This window comes from Chelonoidis abingdonii, chromosome 9, assembly GCF_003597395.2.
Source record: "Chelonoidis abingdonii isolate Lonesome George chromosome 9, CheloAbing_2.0, whole genome shotgun sequence".
In the NCBI taxonomy this organism is placed as follows: domain Eukaryota; kingdom Metazoa; phylum Chordata; order Testudines; family Testudinidae; genus Chelonoidis; species Chelonoidis abingdonii.
The window spans coordinates 15,054,450-15,077,175 of record NC_133777.1 but is presented as its reverse complement, the minus strand read 5'-3'; the positions used below and the strand labels follow the sequence as shown (position 1 = coordinate 15,077,175).

The following is a 22,726-nucleotide window of genomic DNA, read 5'->3' as shown; positions in this document are numbered from 1 at the left end:
GTTCATTCTGATAAATGAAGGAGTTGGGTAATAGCCACTCTATATTAGTGTATTATTGGTGATATTTTTACACTGTGGCATTGGATAACAGATTTGAGGAATGATGCTGAGCACTTTTTCATCTGTAGCAAGCCCAGAATTTTTACAAGGCAGGTTAATATAGCTGTTTTACAGCTGAGTGACAGGCACAGAGAGATTAAGTGACATGCTCATGGCTACACAGCAGAGCCCACCACATATAGCTCATTGCAGGATCATGGCCTTTGATACTGGCAGAGTTGGGATTAATACCTAGGTTTCCTGCTCCCCAGTTCCACTAGAATGCAGCTACTGCACAGTAGTTGATAATATAAAGATAAAGGAAGATAATTCCTCTTGAGAGAGTTACATTTTAGGCCATTAGCACTTTCTGACAATATAGACGATAGCCTACCACTTGCTTTTTAAATTAACCAGGAATTTATTCCCTGCTATGAGCTATGTGTCAACTCCTCTTACATTTTTTCTCGAAAAGTCTCACAGTTGGGACTGAATATAGATTATTTTTAGATACCTTGTTAGCATCCCTTTTCCTCAGGGATCATAGAATTAAGCAGAAACAAAACTCAACCAAATCAGAGCAATTAAACACTAAAATGTCATATTGTTTAAGATCATCAAAAGTGTGTCTGGGGTGGGTGGGCTGGAAAGTGGGGCTGGGGAACTGGGAAAGGAAGATTTGAGCAGAGAGAATAAAAGACAACAGGTTTTTTTGCAGAATTTTTTTAATAATTTTTTCCTTCTTCCAGCCACAACTTCAACATTGTGAGTGGTCGAAAATCACAAAGTGCCTGCTTTGACACTGAAAACAATGCCACATGACCAAAATACCTGTACATTGCAAGATCTCTTAACAGTCCCATATGTGGAGTTAATATACAGGCATTTTACTAATGCCATGAGACAATATAAAAATGTACAAATATGTGCTGAGTGTGAGGTGCTTGTTGGAGGAGGGAATTTGAAGAGACTGTCCATTGTTGCTTTTGGTCTAATGCTCCTTATGCCTTCACCAGAGCCTGGAATTCTGTTAGAGAAAGAAAATGAGAAAAGCAGGGAATAAAACTAGATGAAAGTGGTTATTAGAGCCTTTGGAACAAATACTGTCCAAAAGTCCTAGAGGAGGGCCCATCATGTTGTTGTAACAAACTACTTGAAGCTACTGCGAAATTTGAAACACAGGGGGTAGTGTAGCAGCTTTTCACTCCTTAAAACAGATTGTATGCTGAGATGAGGAATGGATCTATAAATTCATATTCTTAGGAAATGCTGAGTTAAAACTGAATTGTATTTAATCCACTGTACCAGGGTTACCAGCTGGAGTGTGCTGCATTAGCCAAAATGAAAGAGGGTGGATTAGGACAGAGTTGTCACCTTCAGTCTGAATTTTCTTGCTTTTTTAGCTTCCAAATGAGGCACTGAATGTTAGCAGTGACATAGTTTCAGAGTCAGAAGTGTTATCACTAAGGAGCTGCCTGAGATCTGTATAAGATGATGTCCTATTTGGGGTTTATAAGTAGAAGCTACAAGAGCTGCTGCTGAAGCACATTCCTGCTTCTCCTCCCGAACTCCAGCTAAGATTAGCACGTGTGTCTGTTAGGGTTGTTGCCACCTGTCCTAGTCTGGCCCAGTTTTCAGCAACTTTATCTCCAGTACATGATCCATGATGCCCTATTTGCTTCCTTGCGAGTTCAAAAAGAAATTGCCCAGCCAGCCCATATCTTTGCTCTTGGGTTTTTTAAAGTAAATTGGTTTAGTTTCCCATAGAAGTGCTGTCCAGTGAAACTTGCACTGATCAGATTATTCTCTAGCACAAATATCGTCAGACAAACACTCTGAATGAGTGTTGTGTTTTTAAATGCATTACAGCAATTGTAGCATCCTTAAAAAAAAGCACAATCAATCTTTTTACCATATTACTGAGTATAGGTTGAGTGTTTACCTGTGGTCTGATGTGCAGAGCACCCAGAACTGTCATTAAAGTCCACAGGAGCTACTGGTCCTCAGCACCTCTGAAAAATCAGACCCCTAGAGTCGATGGCCCTGATCTTCCCTCCACTGAAAGCAATGGCAAAGCTCTCATTTACTTCAGTGGGTGTAGGATCAGTCTCCATATAGGGCCTAATTCTGCTGTCATGGATACTAGTGACAATAGGAGTAAATTGATTGAAATCAGTGAAGCTACGCTTGTATAAAATCTGTTTCAGAGGGAAATTGGGCCCTATTACACCACATAATTATTAGTGCTGTAAATTTACTTTCAGCCTAAAAATACATATTTGAAGAACCCAAAACTTACTGAAGACCACATTGAAAAACTTACCATCCACTCCGATTTTGCCATCACCATCAGTGTCACCTGCAGCCATGAAAGCCTTGGTCTCAGCAGCAGTTAGAGCTCTGGCACTTGAGGAGAAATTCTGCAGGAACAGCCTGAAATAAATCAGAGATATTACTAAATGTTATTTGTATTATGGAAATGCTTAGAGCCTAAAGTCAGGACGGGGCCCCATCTTTCTGCGTGCCGTACACAGAGTTCTGTGACACACTGGTCTCTGAGATGGCTTTAGTAGTTCAGCATTTCTGTCCTTCTCACCTAATTCAACAGCCTAAACCCCACAAATGAATATGGTCTAATTTTAACATATGTGGAAATTCCTAAACTTATTTCACAAGCTGATGTTAAGACCACATTCAGAGACAGCCAAGATGTTGGAGTTCCTTTAAAAGCAGCAGCAGATCACAAGATGCAGAGAACATCCAGAAGCCTACGTTTTCTAACAAGTAACAGCAGCTAAGCTATACTTACTGAAGCTCATCTTCCTCAATGAAGCCGCTCTTGTCCTGGTCAAGGATTCCAAAAATTTTCTTTATCTGGTCAGTAGACTTGCTTTTCAGACCGACCTTGGAGAAGAAAGACTTGTAGCTGAAAGAGTCAGCAGCTGGAAGAAACAAAAACCTGTTGTTTAAAACCTTTTTTCTTGAGGTTATTTCTGTTGTATGTATTTCTAAGGCACCCATCCCCATAATATCTGGGTGCTGGGCTCAGTGCTCCAATTCAGCTTCTGCTGCTTTTGTTCCTCAGTGCAGCACACTTGATACAATCTAAATGGAGCTTCCCTTTCTAATGACTTAGGCCTATGGTTGGATACCCTGTGGCCAAATTCATGTTTCCTGTTAGAATGGGCATTCTGCAAAGCCCCTGAAACTTATTTCAATCTGCCTCACAGGCAGTTACAATAAACATTTAGAGTATGTGTGTCTGACATAAAGCCTTTCGGCCGAACCCTAAAGCCTTTACTCCAGCTTCACTCAGTCATTACACAGGCAAAGGCTTCAAGAGAAAATAAATTTCATCCAGGGTCTTCAACTGTCTCACGGAATAGACACAAATGTGGGCATGATCCTGCACGGCAGGACCTCAGTGAATGAATACTGAAGACAAATTCTCAACTGCTGTAAAATTGGCGTAGGGCAATAGAAGTCAGTGGAGCTACACCAAATATATACCAGCTGTGGATGTAGCCCTTTAACTCCAGTTTGTTGCTGCACATTTAAGGGAATGGTACCCATAAAATAACCTGTTGTACATCTTTTTGAATTCAGGAGGCTACCTTGTAATGCAGCTACAAAGAGATCTTACAGGGAAGGGATCTACAGAGAAAACAAGAGCCATATTATATTAAGATATAAAAATAATGTCTCCTTGTTGCAGAGGGACCGTTCCTTACCCTGGCAGCTGGTAAGAGCAGCTTCAATATCTTGAGCAGAAAGGATATCAGTCATAGCCATTGCTGAACTGTAAAATAAATTTGAGCTATTTAGTCATTAAAATAACTTCTCCATCTCTTTCACACAAAGGCTCTGTTTGAAGTTGCTGGTGTGACAACGTCTGATAAAGGATACATTATTCATCTAATTGTAAATGGAGCATACAGTAACAGATGTCTGCAGCAGGTGCTTCCATTTGAAGCTGAGGAATGAGTGAGGAATTCCACATGACAGGGTGTAGGGCCGGAGTAAGATATGATGTCTGGGGAGCATGTGAAGGGAGCAAGTCAAAGGTGTCTAGCACTCCAAAAGTGTGAATTCTGCAAGGATTTCCCTGGAAGTAGATTCTTACCCATTTAAAAGGTATTATATAAACAGTCAAAATGTATCTACAGATTACATAAAATAGAGGGCCATTTTTATCCCTGTTAAAGTTCTTGGAGCTATTTTGCCTATAATATTTTAAAATCAAATTATGACTATCAGTGAATTGGCTGATATTTAAAAAAAAATTTAAAAATTAAAAAAATTATAAGATGAAGATTTAGTCTATTTATTCTAATTTAATTTTAAAGGAATCTAAATGCACAGGACCAAATACAGCTCATGCCTAGCTCCACTGAGGTAAATTGAATTACACCAGAGATGAATTTGGCATCTTGCATTTATGTTTCTATAGAAGACTAACTCTCATGGTAGCTGTCTAGACAACTGTTCTTCTTAAACAAGTTGGGCTGCCTTGCCTCGGCACAGACCAGAGTGAGCTGGATTTTTGCCCAAATGCCTTCATTTTGGTAAATTGATGTGCTGAGAGTAAATCTGTGAAGACTGGAGGAGGGAAGCCAGTTTCTTTTGAAACATCAGCTTTTAACAAAAATCCCCTTCCCCTCACTGAAGCAAAGATGACTCCAGAGGCTCTGTTTGACGAAGCTGTGTGTTGAGGCCCTAAATCCCAGTCTATTCTGTTCATGGGAATGTAATTTAATATTAATACAGTTGCACTACTATAGTATTCTCCACTGAAGATTTCAAAGTATATCACAATTATTAATGAGTTGAGATTCACAACATTTCTGTGAGGTAGGTACGTATTATTTATGGATGGGGAAGTGACTTTCTGAGGGATGGCTATGGCAGAGCCAGGAATAGAATCAAGATCTCCCAAGCCCATCCCATTGCTTTTCCAAGAAACTATCTTTCCCATATAAAATATTTGTAGAAAAATTAAATATGTTTCCCCTTCTATTTTCCCTTCTGAGCACATGGATGTGAGGGAAGATGGAGTGGTTTACCAGTTATGACCTATGTGCCCTGTTAATCAGCTCTACATGAGTTGGAAACTTGCTCAGGCAATCAGTTGACTACATCAATCCAAACTGATTTCTGAGAGAGGAAATGAACAGTTAATCATGTAGGTCTGGCTAGTCCTTGCTTGCAGGTACTTCAGAAGGTGCAAAGAAACAATAGGGCAAATTCCCCACTGGTTTCAATGGGTGCATCTCCAATTAAGTTTCTTCACTGGTGTTTCTTCCGCTTATGCTAGCAGTGAATTTATCTCAGTGACTTCTTGTGAATACTTGCTACCATTGCTCTCAGCATTCAGGGTAATAGGGAGTTATGCCAATCCCACTTCTCACGGCTGATGGTAGAAAAAATGAAGGGGAAAAGTTAAAGGGGAGAAAAAAAGTTGGAGCATGCCATCATTTCTGAGAGGTGCACCTTACTGCCATTTCCCTCCCACTAGTCTGATCACTGATTTCATTCTACTCTAGATTGTATGTCAGACTGCAAGGATTCTAAGATTTTGTTTTGTTTTTTTAATTGCCTAGGTTCTTTCAGTTTATGAAACATTTTGTTTTTCTTTTGCCAAAAGCAGAGGTTCTAATGGTCTTACCTTTGTGGTCTTCTTGACTGGACAAGGAGGCAATCTAGTTGGAAGGAAAGCACTTGCTGTGTGTCTCCAGCAGAGCTGAGCTTGCTTATATATACTTTAAGTTGTATACCATATACAGATTTTAGAATTCAGCGTCATGAAGGGGGAATGGTGTCGAATGAACTTGCCTAACTAATCATCTTACACTATTTTTATCTCAAGAGAATACATATGATATTTGCAAACGAAATAAGATAAGTGGCGAGATATGTGGAAAGGACTGCGTTGTATTAAATTTCTTCTGATTTAAGCAGAAAATATCAACTTCTTCATATGATCTAGGCCACAAACAAACAATCTAATACATTTGATCCCAGCACTCAGATGAAATGAAGCTAGACCGAATCTTGATGAGATGCATTACGTAAACATTTTAATGTGATAACTTCTTATATTATTTGTAGACAAGGCTTGGGGTAAAGGAAAAAATGGAAATTGAAGTTTAGTTATGTACGAAATATTGCCATACTGACATTTTGGGTAGCATATGGTTTAAGGAGAATAATAGTGATATTCTCACAAAAATTTTGGGGCTGTTGTCACTTTAAAAACAGTGACTGTGGTGCTGCAATAGGTAAAATAATATTATGCCAGTCCATCTGAACAGCAAAAAGCATCTATTTCTGTAATGGTTGAGGAATTTGGTTTGTTCCTAATCAGAACCTGAGAATTCTTTAAAGTTAGGAAGCAGTACCCATGTTTAGCTGTGTTATGTCTGAGTGATAGGAAGGGTCTGATTTACTTAGCTGTCTCTGAGATGAAAGCTCCTAAGTTTCAGCTTGAGGGATCTTTGCATTTATAATAAAAAAGAGAGGAAATTTTCCGAAGCATCACTGCAGAGGACACTATGAGAGGGATGTCTTTACAGTTTTTAAGCTGTTTTCAGATCTCTTTTAGGTATCTAATCCTCTTAATTTTTTTCCCCTATTGCTGGTTTCCAAAGTTGCTCTGTGCTGTGGTACACTTCTCAAAAAATTAAATAACCGAGAAACAATTGAATTGTCTGAATTTTCTTTCCTGAGATGTAATGTACGAATACGGCAGTGCCCAGGTATAGATGATTTCTTTCAGAAACTGTTAATTCTTCTTCGAGTGATTGCTCATATCCATTCCAGTCAGGTGCGTGCGCGCCGCGTGTACGCTCGTCGGAGAAACTTTTACCCTAGCAACACTTGGCGGGTCGGCTGGGCACCCTCCCTGGAGTGGCGCCCCTATGGCACCGAATATAATACCCCAGACGCCACCGGCACCCTTCGTTCTTCCTTATTTGCCGTGTTGGTCGCTTGAACAGGGATGCGGCTTAGTGACCTCCACCTTCCCTAGTTACTCATAGTTCTTACTTCTGTTGTTACATTTCATTAGTTATAAGTGATTGTTCTTATATATCTAATATAGTTAGTTAGATTAGTTAGAGTTCATAGTTAGTGATAGTTAGTAATGTTAGTGGGGTCTGGGGGTAGCCCTTCCCCGCGCCGCGCCAGAGCTTCATGCCTGGCTCACCGGTTCAACAATGCTTACGGCCTGTCCGGCCGATGCCGACAGAGACCCCACGACTCCTGATTTAACAGTGCCCGGGGAATCGCACTTATTTCTAAGTGCTCAATTTGCAAGGCTTTTAAGCCTAGAACTAAGAAGAGCAGGACATTAGGGCACACCTACAACTATGCGTCGCAAAAATCGATTTTAAGATACGCAATCAGCACTACGAGAATGAACGTAGCTGAAATCGAATACTAAAGTTGATTTACTTACCCGTCTTCACCGCGCGGGATCGATGTGCGCAGGCTCGCCATGTCGATTCCGGAACTCCCTTCGTGTTTGGGTGGAATCGATCTAAGCGCGCTCTGGGATCGATATATCCCGTCCAGATCAGACGCGATATATCGATCCCCGAGCAATCGATTTTAACGCGCCGATACGGCGCGTAGTCTAGACGGGGTGTAGGTTAAGGCAACTCCTCATGGAAGCAGCACTGATGCCTTCGCCTTTGGCATTGAGCTCGAGCCAGCCGGTGAGCAAAGGCACCCCTACAGCATCTGGCACCGCCGGTACACCTAAGGACTCCTGGCACCGAAATCGACTCCGCGCCGCTCCCTCTCCCCGAGGTCGAAGACGGCGAAGGCTCACATGGGCTCGACAACACCCGCGTCGCAGCCAGAGACTGCGCCTAGGTTGGACCTCCCAGCACCAACACCTGCCGCGGCACCGCCTAAACCGGCATCATCGACTCCAACCCAGCAAGGGCCGTCGAGTCCGGCGCCTGGCAGCTCCCTGGCACCTGCTGTGGTAGAGTTCACTTTGCCGTCTACCCCGGAGATGTTCTCTGCGGCGGAAGACTTGATCGCCATGACCGATTTGGCACCGCCCCTACCCCCAGCACCGCTGGTGGGGGTACCACCTTCCATGGGTAAGCCGACCCTGACTAGACCGTCGTCTGTCAGCGTAGCGGACCGACACCGCTCACGGTCATGATCCCGCAGACGCTCCAGGTTGAGACGCTGCTCCCGCTCTCGACACCGCTCCCAGTCCCGGCACCGCTCCTCTCCTCGGCACCGGTCGAGCTCGCGGCACCGATCAGACTCACAGCGCCGATCGATATCTCGCTCCTCATCCCGCTACTCGCGGTACCACTCCAGCTCCCAGCACCGACCCAGGCACCATTCCTCCTGGAGCAGATCACACCGCAGAAACTCGAGATCTCGGTCGACCTCCCGGCACCAGCCCAGTCGCAGGTCCCGGTCTCGCTCTCGGTACCGCCCTGTGTACCGACACCGGTCCCCACAGTCCCGGGGTGCGAGATCCGTTGGGACTTCAGCTCCAGGGTTTTCTGCTCCCCCATGGCTGTCCAGGCAGACGTCCGTATCCTCCCAGGCGGACAGCTATTACGACCGGGACCGTGATACGGAGGTGCCCACGGGGGTTTTTCAGGACACACGTCCTCAGGATATAGGGCCTCAACAGTGGTCCTTTTGGACACCCTGGGCGTACCATCAAGCCCAGGGTGCTCTTCTAGTCCAGGGTCACTCTGCTGCCTCAGAACATCGGGCACTAGAGGCCACCATTTCCCGCCCTCCCGCGGCTGAGTCAGAAGAGCACGCGACCCATCCTCCGGACTCCCCAGGACAGCTGGAGCAGGAACCACCCCAGGAGCAAGAGGCTATCCAGGACCCTCTCATTCCCGGGGTATCATCCTCCTCCTCCCCGGACGAGGCTGTGGCGGGGACCTCCTCTTTGGGGCCTCCACCGATAGACCTCAGGGCACATCAGGATCTCCTGCACAGGGTGGCTTTCAATATCAACCTTCCAATGGAGGAAGTCCTGGAAGTCGAGGACCCTGTAGTGAGTATCCTGACCGCAGATGCCCCCACCCGGGTGGCACTGCCATTTATTAAAACTGTCCAGGCCACTGCCGACACTCTCTGGCAGTCTCCAGCCTCCATTCCACCGACAACAAAGGGAGTTGAGAGAAAGTACATGGTACCCTCTCGGGGGTATGAGTACTTGTATGTGCATCCTCCCCCTTCCTCGTTGGTCGTCCAGTCGGTCAATGAAAGGGAGCGCCATGGCCAACAGGCGCCCGCCCCAAAGTCCAAGGAGGATAGGCGGATGGACCTCCTAGGCCATAAGGTCTACTCAGCGGGGGCCCTTCAGCTCCGAGTGGCCAACCAGCAGGCTCTCCTGAGCCGGTATAACTATAACACCTGGGCAGAGGTGGGTAGATTTACCGAACTGCTACCCCCGGACTCATGCCAGGAATTTACCACGTTCCTGGAGGAAGGCAAAAAAGTGGCCAGGACCTCTCTCCAGGCCTCCCTGGACGCGGCTGACTCGGCAGCCAGAACTTTGGCCTCCGGCATCACTATGAGGCGTATCTCCTGGCTCCAGATCTCTAACCTGTCTCCCGAGCTTCAGTACACTATCCAGGACTTACCCTTTGAGGGCAAGGGTTTGTTCTCAGATAAGACTGATCCCAGGTTGCAGAGCCTGAAGGACAATAGGGTCATCATGCGATCGTTGGGCATGCATACCCCCGTGACCCAACGTAGACCCTTCAGACCCCAACCTCGCCGCCTGTATTTTCCGCCTCGGAACAGACAGGACCTCAGTAGGAGGTGCGGGCGGGGTGGCCGCAGGCGCCAATCCGGCTCCCAAGGGGGCCAGAACCAAGGGCCCTCGAAGGCACCACCAGGGCCTAAGGCCAACTTTTGAAGGTGCGCCCGGGGACGGAGTACCAGTCTCAAGGCAGGATCCTTTCCCTCCCTTCTCCAGCCATCTCTCCTACTTCCTCCCGGCATGGTCCCAACTGACTTCGGACCTTTGGGTTCTACGCACGGTGAAGCAAGGTTACCACCTCCAATTTGCTTCACCCCTGCCTTGCCGCCCCCCATCCTGGTCCCTCTTCAGGGACCCCTCTCACGAGCAAGTCCTCTTACAAGAGGTGCAATCTCTCCTCGCAGCAGGAGCCATAGAGGAGGTACCAGTAGACAAGAGGGGGAAGGGGTTTTACTCCCGCTATTTTCTGATTCCCAAGTCCAAGGGAGGCCTCAGACCTATTCTAGACCTGCGAGGGCTCAACAAATGGCTGCTCAAATTGAAATTCTGCATGGTCTCCCTGGGAACTATTATCCCGTCCTTGGATCCTGGAGACTGGTACGCCACCCTCGACATGAAGGACGCATACTTCCATATTGCCATCTTTCCACCGCACAGGAAGTATCTTCACTTCATGATCAACCACCAGCACTTCCAGTTCACGGTCCTTCCCTTCGGCCTCTCCACTGCCCCGAGGGTGTTCACGAAGTGCATGGCCGTCGTCGCCACCCACCTCCGCAGGCAGCAGATACATGTGTTCCCGTATCTGGACGACTGGCTCATCAAGGGGACCTCTCAGACTCAGGTCCAGCAGCACGTCAGCATAATCGTGGACCTATTCTCCCGGCTGGGCCTACTCGTCAACACCGAGAAATCCACACTGGTCCCTACACAAAGGCTGGACTTCATAGGAGCAACCCTGGATTCCACTCAAGCCAGGGCTTACTTGCCCCAGACCCGCTTCCAGACGATCGTCTCGATCATTCGGGGTCTGCAGGCCTCCCCAATCACCTCGGCTCGCACCTGCCTCGGCCTTCTGGGGCATATGGCCACATGTACTTATGTGACCAAGTATGCCAGGCTCCGCATGCGACCCTTTCAAACATGGCTCCATTCGGTCTTCCGCCTGGGCAGGGACCCTATAGATGTCCTGCTCACAGTTCCTCCGAGCCCCCTCCGCTCCCTCGACTGGTGGCTGAATCCATCCCTGGTATGCGCAAGGATGCCGTTGCATCCACAGCCGCCGTCGCTGACCTTGACGACGGATGCATCATCCCTCGGCTGGGGGGCCCATCTAGGTCGCCTTTGTACCCAGGGCCTTTGGTCATTTCTTCTCTCCAGGACGCTGATGCTCCATAGATACGTCCGGCGCGAGTTGACTGTTCCCGGCAGTCCGGCCTATTCACTCCGGCATCCCGCGTTCCAGGCAACTATTCTCAGGCTTGTGTTGTATTCTTGATTAACTGGACCAACTACAAGGCCATTTAGGTATCTATATAATCAATCAAACGGGGGGGACTCCGTTCCGTTCTCCTTCCTGTGTCCAAGAGGACATTCGACTCTGGGTTCTGTATCGCCCACCAGAGTGACCGTTAGTGTTGTCCTTCTCCCAGGGTCAGGACTCCCTGGCGGATTGGCTCAGCCGAGTCTCTCTCTGTACTGAAATGTGTCAATATAGTGCCAGAGCGCATCCTTTCCAATCTTCCAGAGGGTGGGATTTTCCCCTGAGATCTGTTCGCCTCCTGCTCAGACAGCGAAGTGCCAGACGTTCTGCTCCTTTCAGGTCCTCTCTCGGGGGTCGATCACAGACGCATATCCTCCTGCTCATGGGGAAGCACCACCTGCTATACTGCCGTTCCTCTGTTTCTCTCCTGTGCACAAGGTCTGTTGAAGCTCGCAGGGACATAAGCGATCTTAATCCTGAATTGCGCTTTTGGCCCAGACCGCCACTGGTACACCACCCTGCTAGATCTTCCATGGCCACTCAATTCCCCTTTCCTTCTCCTTCCGGAACCTGCATTACGCAAGAACCACGAGGCAGGCTTTCGCACCCAGTACTGTCGAGTCTCCTTTCACGCGTGGCTCCTGCTAGGCTTAAACCACTGTGGATTGTTTATGGTCCGCTCCTTACAGCATATTCCATCCAGTAGCAGGAAGTCTCTCACCTCTGCTCTTAAACTATTTGGCCAGTGGAACGCTTCTCTTTGGCTGGTGCAACAACACAGTGGCTTACTCCTTCGAGGCCTCGCCCCACGGTCCTAGACTACCTCTGGTACCTTAGCAGGCAGGGCCATGGCAACATCCTCTCTGAAGGTGCACTTAGCGGCCATAATCACTTTCCATTCAAGGCGAGGGCGGTCACTCCGTTGTTCTCCACCACAGCTGGTCTCGTCGGTTCATTAAGGGGCCTAGAGCGCCTCTATCCCCCGCGCGTCGCCTGCCCTAACCTGGGATCTCAATTTGGTCCCTGAACAGACTAATGCAACCGCCCTTGAGCCACTAGCACTTTGCTCGCTTCCTATACCTGTCTGGAACCGGTTTCTTCTGGTGCCATTACCTCGGCAGGGGTCGTCTTGAGCTGAGTAGTCAGCTCACTGTAGGACCCACCATACCATCGGTCTGTTCATAAGGAGAAGGGGTGCAACATCGCGTCTCATATCCCGGCGTTCCTCCTAAGGTATGTTCTGCTTTCCATGCCACCAGGACATCTGTCCTCCCGGTCTTCTTCTGAAGCCCACTCTTCTGACGGGAGCAGCCAGCTACATCCCTTAGATTGCATAAGCGCTCGCTTTCTATATGAAGGACGCAACCCTTCTGAAGTCTCCCAGCTGTTCGTGGCAGTCACCGGAGAGATGAAGGGTTCTGCCAGTCCCTCCTCCAGAGGATTTCCTCCGTGGCTGACAGCATGGCATCCGCACATGCTATGACCTGGCTCATGTCCCTCCGGCCACCTCACGGCGCATTCTACCAGGGCTCAAGCTTCTTGTCAGCCGCCTTCTGGCCGCACGTACCCATCCAAGAGATATCCGTGCTGAACTGTCATCGGTCACACCTTCACCCACCTATGCGCTGGTCCAGCCAACTCAGAGTGAGATTGCGGCCTTTGGTCAGCCGGGGTTTCTGCTATACTGCCCCATCTATACTCGACCCCTCCGGCGTCTAGTATAAAGCTTGGGGGGAAATCACCTGACTGGAAGGATATGGCACATTCGAAGAAAAGCGACGGTACTCACCTTCTGTCAACTGTTGTTCTTGGGCTGAGATGTTTCCTCATCCTATTCCTCAATACCCACCCTCCTTCCACTGTCGGCAGTAGGCGCGGCGGCAAGGGAGAGAGCGTGGGAAGGCTGCTGGGTCGACTGGGTCATATATGTCGGCACATCAGGCGGGCCACTCCACGGCGGTGCGCCAGCCGACCCGCCGAGTATTGCTAGGGTAAAAGTTTCTCCAACGAGCGTGCACACGGCGCACACACACCTGACTGGAATGGATATGAACAACACATCTCGAAGAACAACAGTTACAAAGGTGAGTAACTGTCTTTTTCTGCTAGAAAAATTACCCCCATTTTTTTTTCAAATCAGAAAAATGGCCCACATTGTGCCAGCAACTGATATGAAATCAGGGGGGAGTCCTGCATAAAAATGGATGGCATGATATTGGCTAATGAAACTAAGTTAAGAAGAAAGGCAAAATCTGCTAAAACTCTGGGATGGCATGAGTATAAATAAGAATTTGAACCACAAGTGTCTAGGTCAGAGGATGCTTTCAATTTTTGAAGCAATAGCGTCTCATCTTGCTCAGAGCTAATTCCTCATACGTTAACCTCTCACCCTCATTCTTCTATTTAAAAATAGCATTGATTACTATTATCTGTTTTAGTGCCTGTGGCCCATAACCATTAGTCTGCTCTTAAGTGTGTGAATCACTTGACGACATAAATGTGCTTTTGTTTTCCAGTGGGTTGTAGTAGCCAGATGATTCCTTTTGCTTGCTGTAATTTTAAGGACAGATCCTGAATCAAATGATTTACACTCCCAGACAGTTGAACTATGGTCAGACTCTGGCAAATTTTGGAGCCTGTTTTGCATTGAAGTTGGAGGCAGCAGAGATCCAAAACACGTGCAGTGGCTGGCAGGATGAAATGCACAGAGATCATGTAACACTATTTACAGCCAGCCTCCAACAGTCATTTTAGCAGCAAGTGCTACTTAAGGACTGCAAAACACATCTGTCTGTCTGGCTGATTTGACTTTTTTTCATCGAAGCCTGTTAATAGCCTTCCAGCAGCCACCCAATTTAGCAGGGGGAGGGAGACCTCTGTAGCATTAGGAAACAGCAGGAAGTAAGGAAAGGATGATCCCCTTCAGACAGACAGATTCCTTCTTAGGGACAGTTTAAACCAAGGGACCTGCACCATTTCAATCCTCTTACATCTGTTTGCCTGCTATAGGATTTCTTATTTAATGCATGAAGCAGCAATGGTATAAATACTGTTCTCTTTCCATTTTAGGCCTCCAGTCTTGATTATGATTTTAACTCTGCTAGTGCCAAAATTACCTTCTCCCCCCCCAGGTCGAAAGGCCACATTTTAAACTAGAAGACATTAAGTTGCTATCCTTGGGAAATCAGGATCTGTGGGGCTCATCAAAATCCTCCCCTCTGTCTGCCTTCCCATTCCTCCATCTCTGTGTAGTGTGCTGTGCCGCTGCATAATATAGTTCTGTTGTCTCCCTTCACGCTGGAGGTGGCTGCATTTCACTGGTGCAGTGATTCTTTTATGTTGTAGTTAGGCAAATACTGCGAACGTGTTTTTTGTGACTACACACTCCAATTTTCAATTAATTTGCTTAGGTCTCCCTTGCATCTCTTTTGTGTTTCATTCCCATGCATGTTCATGAAAAGTGAATTTCAAAGTCCTATGTGGAGATTTTTTCTAAAGCTGCATTTTATAGATGCACATATGAAACGCGAACAGACCCTGGTTGTTGGTGGGCAGGATAAAACCTGAGACCTCTGGAACTAAATGCACAAGTCTCTGCTACATGAGCTAAAAGTTACATACTCTTAGTTAAGGCTGTAGCAGACTCATTAATCTCTAAGTGGTGTAGATGCCACTAGAGGGGAACAGAGCACCTACCCAGCAGGCATGGGTTACACATAACACTGGATTGAAAATGTCTGTGCACTCATCAAATCAGGTAATAAAAATCATACCATGTGACTTCACCAATCATATATAACCAATACTATTTGAATAGTGAAAACAAAATACTTTGTTTATTCATTCATCTTGTAAAACATTTTGGGATCCTACAAAACAAAACTGGTCCCAGTGGCCTAATGGATAAGGCATTAGCCTCCTAAGCCAGAGGCTGTAGGTTCACTTCCATCCTATCTGTAGCGAAGAGCTTCTTTGTTTAATAGGCAGCTGTCATAAACAGATAGCTAAGGGTTAATGTTTCTTTTACCTGTAAAGGGTTAACAAAGGGAACCAAACACCTGACCAGAGGACCAATCAGGAAACTGGATTTTTCAAAGTGAGGGAGGGAACTTCTGGGTGTGTTTTGTCTTTGTTCTGCCTGTTTGTTTTCTCTCGGCTATGAGGGAAGAGCTTTTTTTTTTTTTTTCATCTCCAGCTTCTTTCTCCCTTCTGTTCCCAAGTTGTGAGTACAAAGGAAAGCAATAGGTTTATATTGTATTTTGTATTACTGTGTGGAGTTGCTGGATGTTTAATTGGATATCTTTTGAATAGGCTGATTATTCATATTTTCTTTTAGACAATAGACCTGTTATTCATCTTGATGCAGTGATCATGTCATGTGTTTTTTCTTTCTTTTTTATATAAAGCTTTCTTTTTAAAACTTGTTGGATTCTTTTCCTAGTTAAGCAAGGGATAGGAATCTCTGTGCCAGGATTACTTGTCTTTCAGGGAAGACTGGGGGGGGGAGAAAGGAGGGAAGGTAAATCGTCCTTCTCTGTTTTGTGTTTCAAGGGATTTGAGCAGGGAAATTGCCTAGTATCCCAGGCGGGAAAAATCTGGGGAAGTAAAGACAGAAGAGAAGGGGTATTTCCTCTTGTGTGGAGCTCAGGGCATCTGAGTTGGGCCCCCACGGGAAAGGTTTGGGGAGACCAGAGAGTTTATCAGGTACTCAGAATCCTGATTGGTGGCAGCGAGATAAGATCCAAGCTGGTAATTAAGCTTGGAGGTTCATGCTAAGCACCCAGATTTTGGACGCTAAGGTCCAGATTTGAGACAGAGGCTTATTACAGCAGCAGGTTTAAAACAAACAAAAGGAACTGTGGAACTCTTTGCCAGAAGATGTTGTTAAGGTCAAACTGTAATAGGGTTCAAAAAGAGCTATATAAATTCATGGAGGCTAGGTCTATTAATGGCTATTAGACAGGATGGGCAGGGATGGTGTTTATAGCCTCTGTCTGCCAGAAGCTGTGAATGTTCATTCCCTCTGGGGTACTTGGCATTGGCCACTGTCGGAAGACAAGATACTGGGCTAGATGGATCTTTGGTCTGACTCAGTATGGCCTTTCTTATGTAAATTACATATATTTATTATTATGCCAGTGGACCATCCTGTCTGTTGAACAGATATTCTAGGTTTGAGAGCACTCAGTTGTTCTATTTTCTATTGTATGCCATTGTACGCAAAAGTTTTTACTTTCTGTGAAGTTGACTGTAGAGTCACAACTTTCAGTAACTGCCAAGGACTCTAGCAGGCAGACTGTAACTGTATCGTACATGGGAACATTTGTATTAAAGTATTTTCCCTGACGAAGGTAGTGAAGGAGAAGCTGCCTTGTTGGCAGGAAGCAATGCATGAAAAATCAAATAAGATTTGACTTTAGACTTTAACTATAACAATTGTTAGATAATTTACTGTATGGTAATAAACTGATGTTACTGTCTGAAGCCACATAATTACAATTTATGTGACTGATTTTAAGAGGTGCTGAGCACTCAGACTTCCCATTGACTTCAACCAAACTAACTATATATATATATATACTAATTACAAACCTTTCTACCTAGTGTCAAATCTCTTACTCTCCTTATTTATGTGAGTCAATGGGATTACTCCTTATTTATGTCAGACAATGGATCACTTGCATAATACAAGCAGGACTGGTGCTAGGGCTTTGAGCGCCGTAGGCGCACGGCCATTTTGCCGTCCGCACACTGGTCCCCCGGCTCCGCAGTCCTGCCTGCGGATGATCGGCTGCTTCCGCGGCTCCGGTGGAGCTGCCACAGTCGTGCCTGCGGGAGGTCCACCGCAGCCATGCGAGTAGCCGACCATCCGCAGGCACGACTGTGGCAGCTCCACCGGAGCCACAGACCAGCAAACCCTCTGCAGGCACCATTGCGGCAGCTCCACTGGAGCCGCCTGCCGCCCCCTCCGGCAAAATGCCGCCCCCTAATAATGCTGGCGCCCTAGGCGATTGCCTAAGCCGCTTAAATGCAAGCACCGGCCCTGAATACGAGCAATATTTATATTTAGCCCCTCATCTGTGATTTGCTAAAGATGAGTGCCAACCCTTGATCCAAAACTTTAGGGAAACTTGGATCCAGATCTGAATTTCACATGAGGTTCTATCATGATAATCGCCTCAGATCTGATCGCACCTGCCCTTGAAGGTTTTCGTGTCTGAATCCACTCTGTAGATCATTCCCATTTCTAATGCTTATTAAACGAGTGTACCTGTGAAAGAAGTAAGAAAACGCTTTTTCAGATAAAGACTTCCTAGATGATGGATATATTAATCCATTTCATCCGTTGGATTCATTCGTGATTCCATTTAATAAATAAAACATTTAAACTTTGGGGTGATTGTTTTTGTAGTTTGAAAACCCACACAGATCACATGAGAAAAATAGAGCAACCTGCCTGCCATAATACTAAAGTCAAAAGCTACTTCATTACCTAGTGGAATGCCACCTGCAAGGGTCCTAACAGGATGGCCAATGTAAATTTAGGCGAGGGATAATCTTACTATTTGTTGTGTGGGAAAATGACTTCAGCTACACCAAAGCAATCTTCAATACATGAAGAAAATATTTTATACCTAACTCATAAGCAAAAGTTAATGATTAAAAGAAAAGAGCTACCTGATGTTTGTTTGGCCAGTTCTTTCCTCCTAAGTCTAATACCAATAGGAAAATCAAAGGAGGCCATCATTCATGCATAGGCAACCTACAGAGCTGGTTGTAGCTTTATACTGTGCCCACAGCTTAGAGCAAAGTTTTATTTAATAGCCTAGAGAGACTCAACATAAGTCATTACAAGTGCACTGAACCTGCAACTTTTACTTATGTAGTAATCAGCTGAAGATATTGGGACTATTTGCATGATGTTGCAGAAATCAGCATAATATTGACCACAGCAGTAAGGAAGCTTTTTGGGGCAGGGACCTTTTCTGATTCTGTGTTTGTATAGCATCTAGCACCCTGGGCCTGGGCCATGACAAGGGCTCCCAGGAACTACAGTAATAAATAATAATGTAATTATATGTCAGATTTAGAAAGTTACCAGAGAATTACAAAGATGGATGTGGCATAGTGGTCAGCAAACCCTTCCAGACATAGGGGGCCTGATTCTCAGTTATACAAGGCTGGTTAGACTACTCTGGCAGTGTAAAGAGGCCTTAACATGGAACTAAATTACATTTACACTCACTTTAATGCCCTTTTATGCTACCAGAGCAATGTAAAGGGGCCTCAGTGCAACTGACAATCTGATCCAATACGCCTATGGCCAGATTTTGTCCCACATCAGCATAATTGTTATAAATAACAATTCCTGGGATCAGGGCAACTGCATTGGAAAAGGTTTGCTGTCATTGAAAAGGCCTGCAAATGACTGCCTCAGCATAAAATTATTTGTCAGTCACAGGAGACTGTCAGATATACCAATATTTGAAATGAATCCAGGTTTATTTTTTGGGTCGTATCACAGTGTAAATCAGGGGTCACTCCAAGGAAGCCAGTGTGGTTAGAACTGTATGAAATCAGAATCAGGCACATTATTTCAACAATGCCCTCATTTGATGCTGATATTACTGCTGTAATGCAATGCATTTGTTTTTCCTATAAGTGAGTTACCTGTCAAGCCTATACATTTCTAGCTTACTGAAACCATGTTTGCTATAATAAAAATGTTCCCTGCCATAAAAATAAACCTTACAGATGCTGTCTCCTGTGCACAAAAACTACCAAAGCACTAACAATAATCAGAATGAGGATCTTGGAAAAATAAGATGAATTAAAATGGAAGCTGATACTGTAGATGTAATGGTATCGGATATGGAAGCATTAAGTCTTTAGAAACAAGAATTTATCCAGCATTTTAATGCTAAGCCTGGTTTGATCAAATAGTGCATCAATAATAATGATTCAGTTGTTAAAATATTTAAAGAATCAGTGGGATGAAAAAACAGTAAAGGGTATTGTCCTTTCTATACAGTACTGTATTTGTGTTGTAGCTCATGAGCATTACCACTTGTATTGGTGTCCAGATCTCCTGGTGATTTCAGGCTTTATTATAGACTACAGAACAATGTAAACAGAAAATGTTGAGTCCCTATTATTTAGAGATGATGCGGCCCCAGTTGTGGACAAGCTAGGTGACTTTTACAGTGGCTTCTACCAGCAGATTGCTCTATGCGGTGGGAATAAAGTAAAATGGCTTACTCTGTTTGAAGGGAACGTATTTCTTTTCAAATATGTTGTTCTGTTGATTGATGAAATGGATGTATAATGTTCAGGTGATAAATTAATTCACGGAAAGACTCATTTACACAAATTGTGATTGCCATAGATGCAGCTGGATAGTAGCACTGACTGCATTTTGCTAACACTTCCAAGATCTAAAAGGGGAGAATACTGTTTTTAAAAAAAGAGCAGTTTTCTTAAGCTAGGACTTTTGGGGGCAAAAGGTTAACTGAAACTCTATGATGTGAAACGTCCCTCATTATTAAGACTTCAACCATGGCTATAAATGGCTAGGTATTATACAGGAAATTTCTATGAATTGTCCAGAAATTGACCATGAGGTTTTGCTACCCTTTCTGCAGACACTGGCAAGTAAAATTGGAGTGATGCTTGAGTGGCTGTATTATTTTCTAAAATAATCCAGAGAGCAGCATTAGGCAATTGCTGTTTTGCCCTGAGAGGTCTCTTCTGTGGGTTGCCACCAAGTTCTGTTCTTTTCACCCCTTCTATTCACTGATTAAATGAGGCTGCTTGGGCAGATAGTGAGGCAAGTTGGGTGACAGAGCCATCAGGCTACAGACAAACATCAGTTCTTCCTCTTTCCATCAAATCTGGACATTGGAGTCTTTCTGGTCTCCAGTTGTCTACTGAAGGCTTCAACTAGATGAAGATTGGCTGGCTAAATCTCAGTCCTGCCAAGACAAAGCCATTGCTGGATGACTGGGAGGAAATGTCCAGAGTAAAGTATAATGTTGTTATAATGGGAATTGGTTCACCTTTTGTTAACGAGGTCCTAGAGGTTTTCCTGTATACTAATCTGCTGTTAAAGAGTCAAGAAATAGATGTAGCCAAAAGCACTTCCTATAATCTGTGCTTGGCAAGGAAGTTCTGACGTTATCACACAGGTACAGATCTTGACACAGTAATTGGTGCCTTTGTCACCATCTGACTAGATTACTGCAATTCTTTCTTTATGAGGGCATGTCTGAAGGCCACTTGGACGCCTGGGCTGATACTGAATGCTCTGCCCACACACTTTGCCATGTTTCTTGAAGAAAGGATGTGACTTTTGTGCTCCACAGTCTCACCAATCCATTTCTTGATGAAAGTAAGATGTTGGGTTTAGTCTGTGAAGCCCTGCCGGTTTTGGGTCCTGACTCCTAGAAAACATCTACTTTGTGTGTTCTTTCCTGAGAGAACAGCCAAGGTGCTTAACACAGGCAGTGTTGCCAACTCATCAGTGATTTTGACTGCTGCAAAAGCCAGTCTCACTTAGGTGATTTCCAGTCTTGCCCCAGGGGACCCCCCACTAATTGGCTCTATTCCCGATTTGCCCACCTCCTGGGGAACAGCATCAATCAAGGCTGTTGTAGTGGCCAGGCAGACCTCTTTCCCTGCCCTTCAGGAGCCAGAGAAGTTTTTGGACAGAGACAGGGGAGAGGGAGCAGCTGACGCCATTTTCACAGGAGTGGAGAGGAAGGAAGGAATAGAAAAAGCCCAGCAGTTCAGTTCCCTTCTTTCCTCTTCCTTTCTGTGAAAAAAAAATGGGTTGGCTCCTCCCTGCTCTTCATCCTTCCCAGATCAACACCAATAGCATCAACTGGATATAGTCCAGCACAACTCCTGATGGGAAGACAACTCAGAACTACTGTTCCGATTTTGGAAAAGAACCTATCTCCAAAGTGGCCAGGCATGAAAAAAGTTGCCAAATCAGATAAAGAGGCAAAAAGACCTTACAAATACTCTTATAAAAGACATCAATCAGCTAAATAACTGCCAGGTCTAGGACCTAGTGATTGTGTTTGTGTCAAATTGGATAAAGAAATAGGATGGAGAACTCCAGCTGTTGTTAAAAAAAAAAAATAGATCACCTAGGTGATATGTGATCAAGACCAAAAGAGTTCAACAGAAACTGTCAACATCTACATTTGTTCCTCAAAAAGAACAATCAACAGTGCAAATTCCACAGGTGGCAGATGCAGAACAAGAAGAAGACAACTCCAAGATTCCAAATTGACCAAAGACAGTCGTTGCAATTAATGGTCAGCCAGATGACCAAGTTGTTGTGTGTTCGGGGCTTGTAATTAGAAAACCAGTATTATTCGGAGACGCTTTGCAGAATGAGCAATACTGAACTTTAAAGGTCGTGTGATAGCGTAAATTTTGTAAATGGTAGGAAGGTAAAACTTAAAGGGGGAAAGGTAATGGAATGCTAAAATGTATGATACTTTTCAACCACTAGAGGGCACCATGTGCAACATACTTAAACGAGCTCACAACTATTTCTGGTGATACATTAAATGTCTTAATGTGAACACATCTCTGATGTATTTTCAGGGAAGGACACTCTGTAGCCAGTCCATATATGGTACAGAAGCCTGATCTACTATTAGCAACCCTGCAACCTATCATGTATAAGGTGTATCTCACACCCTGCCCATTCCTGCAACACCATGCCTGAGAAGAGGGAGAGGGAGTGAAGAATGCCTGAAACTGTCCCCTCCAAGGCCTGGGAAGAGGGAGACCGTAATGCAGCGCCTCCCCAGGCCTGGGAGTGAGTAAGAACCCCTGGAACTGCAGAAGGAGCAGCGGAATGCTGAGGGGCAAGAAGCAGTTGTGGAACAGGGGGCAAAATTGATGTGGGAGAGGAGGGGGTACTTAATTAATTGCTGGGATGGGCAAGAGGGAAGAGGCCAGTGCCCTTGTGACTCGTTACCGGCCTCCCAATTTCGCTTATAAGTGGGAACCTGAGCTCAAGGGGGCAGGGAGGAGAGACTGGGCAAGTTGTAGACCTGGAGAGCAGCCTGAGAGTCAGTCAGGAAAAGGGGCAGGTGAGAACTGTCTGTGGAGAAAAGGAGAATCCCAACACAGGAGAGCTGGCACAAAAAACCATTGGGAAGAGCAAACATTGATGGTGAGGCGTGGTCAGACCTTGGGAAGCCCTGCTGAGTTAAAGGAGAGTTTCATGGTCGGAAGAAGGGGAAGGGCCAGCCTGGTTAGGAGAAACTGAGCCCAAAACAAGAGAGTTGATGCAGGAGGGTGGCTCCCAGGAGCAGGGGAAAGACTCATAGGCAAGGAGGCCCAGGTCAGTGGAATACTCAGAGAAACCCCCTTGTAACAAGCCCACAGGTGCCACTTTGTGATTTGCCAGGGGGGTGCTCGACTCC

General features: G+C 45.6%; 1 protein-coding gene across 1 annotated transcript; it reads right to left on the bottom strand.

The window, feature by feature from the left end:
* Positions 1–745: 745 nt before the first annotated feature.
* On the bottom strand, positions 746–5,802 carry LOC116824159 (parvalbumin beta). Its single transcript, XM_032779255.2, has 5 exons — positions 5,705–5,802; positions 3,771–3,838; positions 2,849–2,981; positions 2,363–2,472; positions 746–1,066 (listed from the first exon to the last, which is right to left on the bottom strand). The coding sequence occupies exons 2-5, from the start codon at positions 3,829–3,831 to the stop codon at positions 1,041–1,043; spliced, it is 330 nt and encodes a 109-aa protein (XP_032635146.1). The 5' UTR covers positions 3,832–3,838; positions 5,705–5,802; the 3' UTR covers positions 746–1,040.
* Positions 5,803–22,726: the final 16,924 nt, after the last annotated feature.

Bases quoted from the DNA above. Each gene is read 5' to 3' on its own strand.
- LOC116824159 (XM_032779255.2), bottom strand. From the start codon at position 3,831: ATGGCTATGACTGATATCCTTTCTGCTCAAGATATTGAAGCTGCTCTT. The intron at 2,982-3,770 runs GTAAGGAACGGT...TGTTTCTTCCAG, and splicing joins TGCTCTTACCAGCTGCCAGG to CTGCTGACTCTTTCAGCTAC. The intron at 2,473-2,848 runs GTAAGTATAGCT...GATTTATTTCAG, and splicing joins ATTGAGGAAGATGAGCTTCA to GCTGTTCCTGCAGAATTTCT.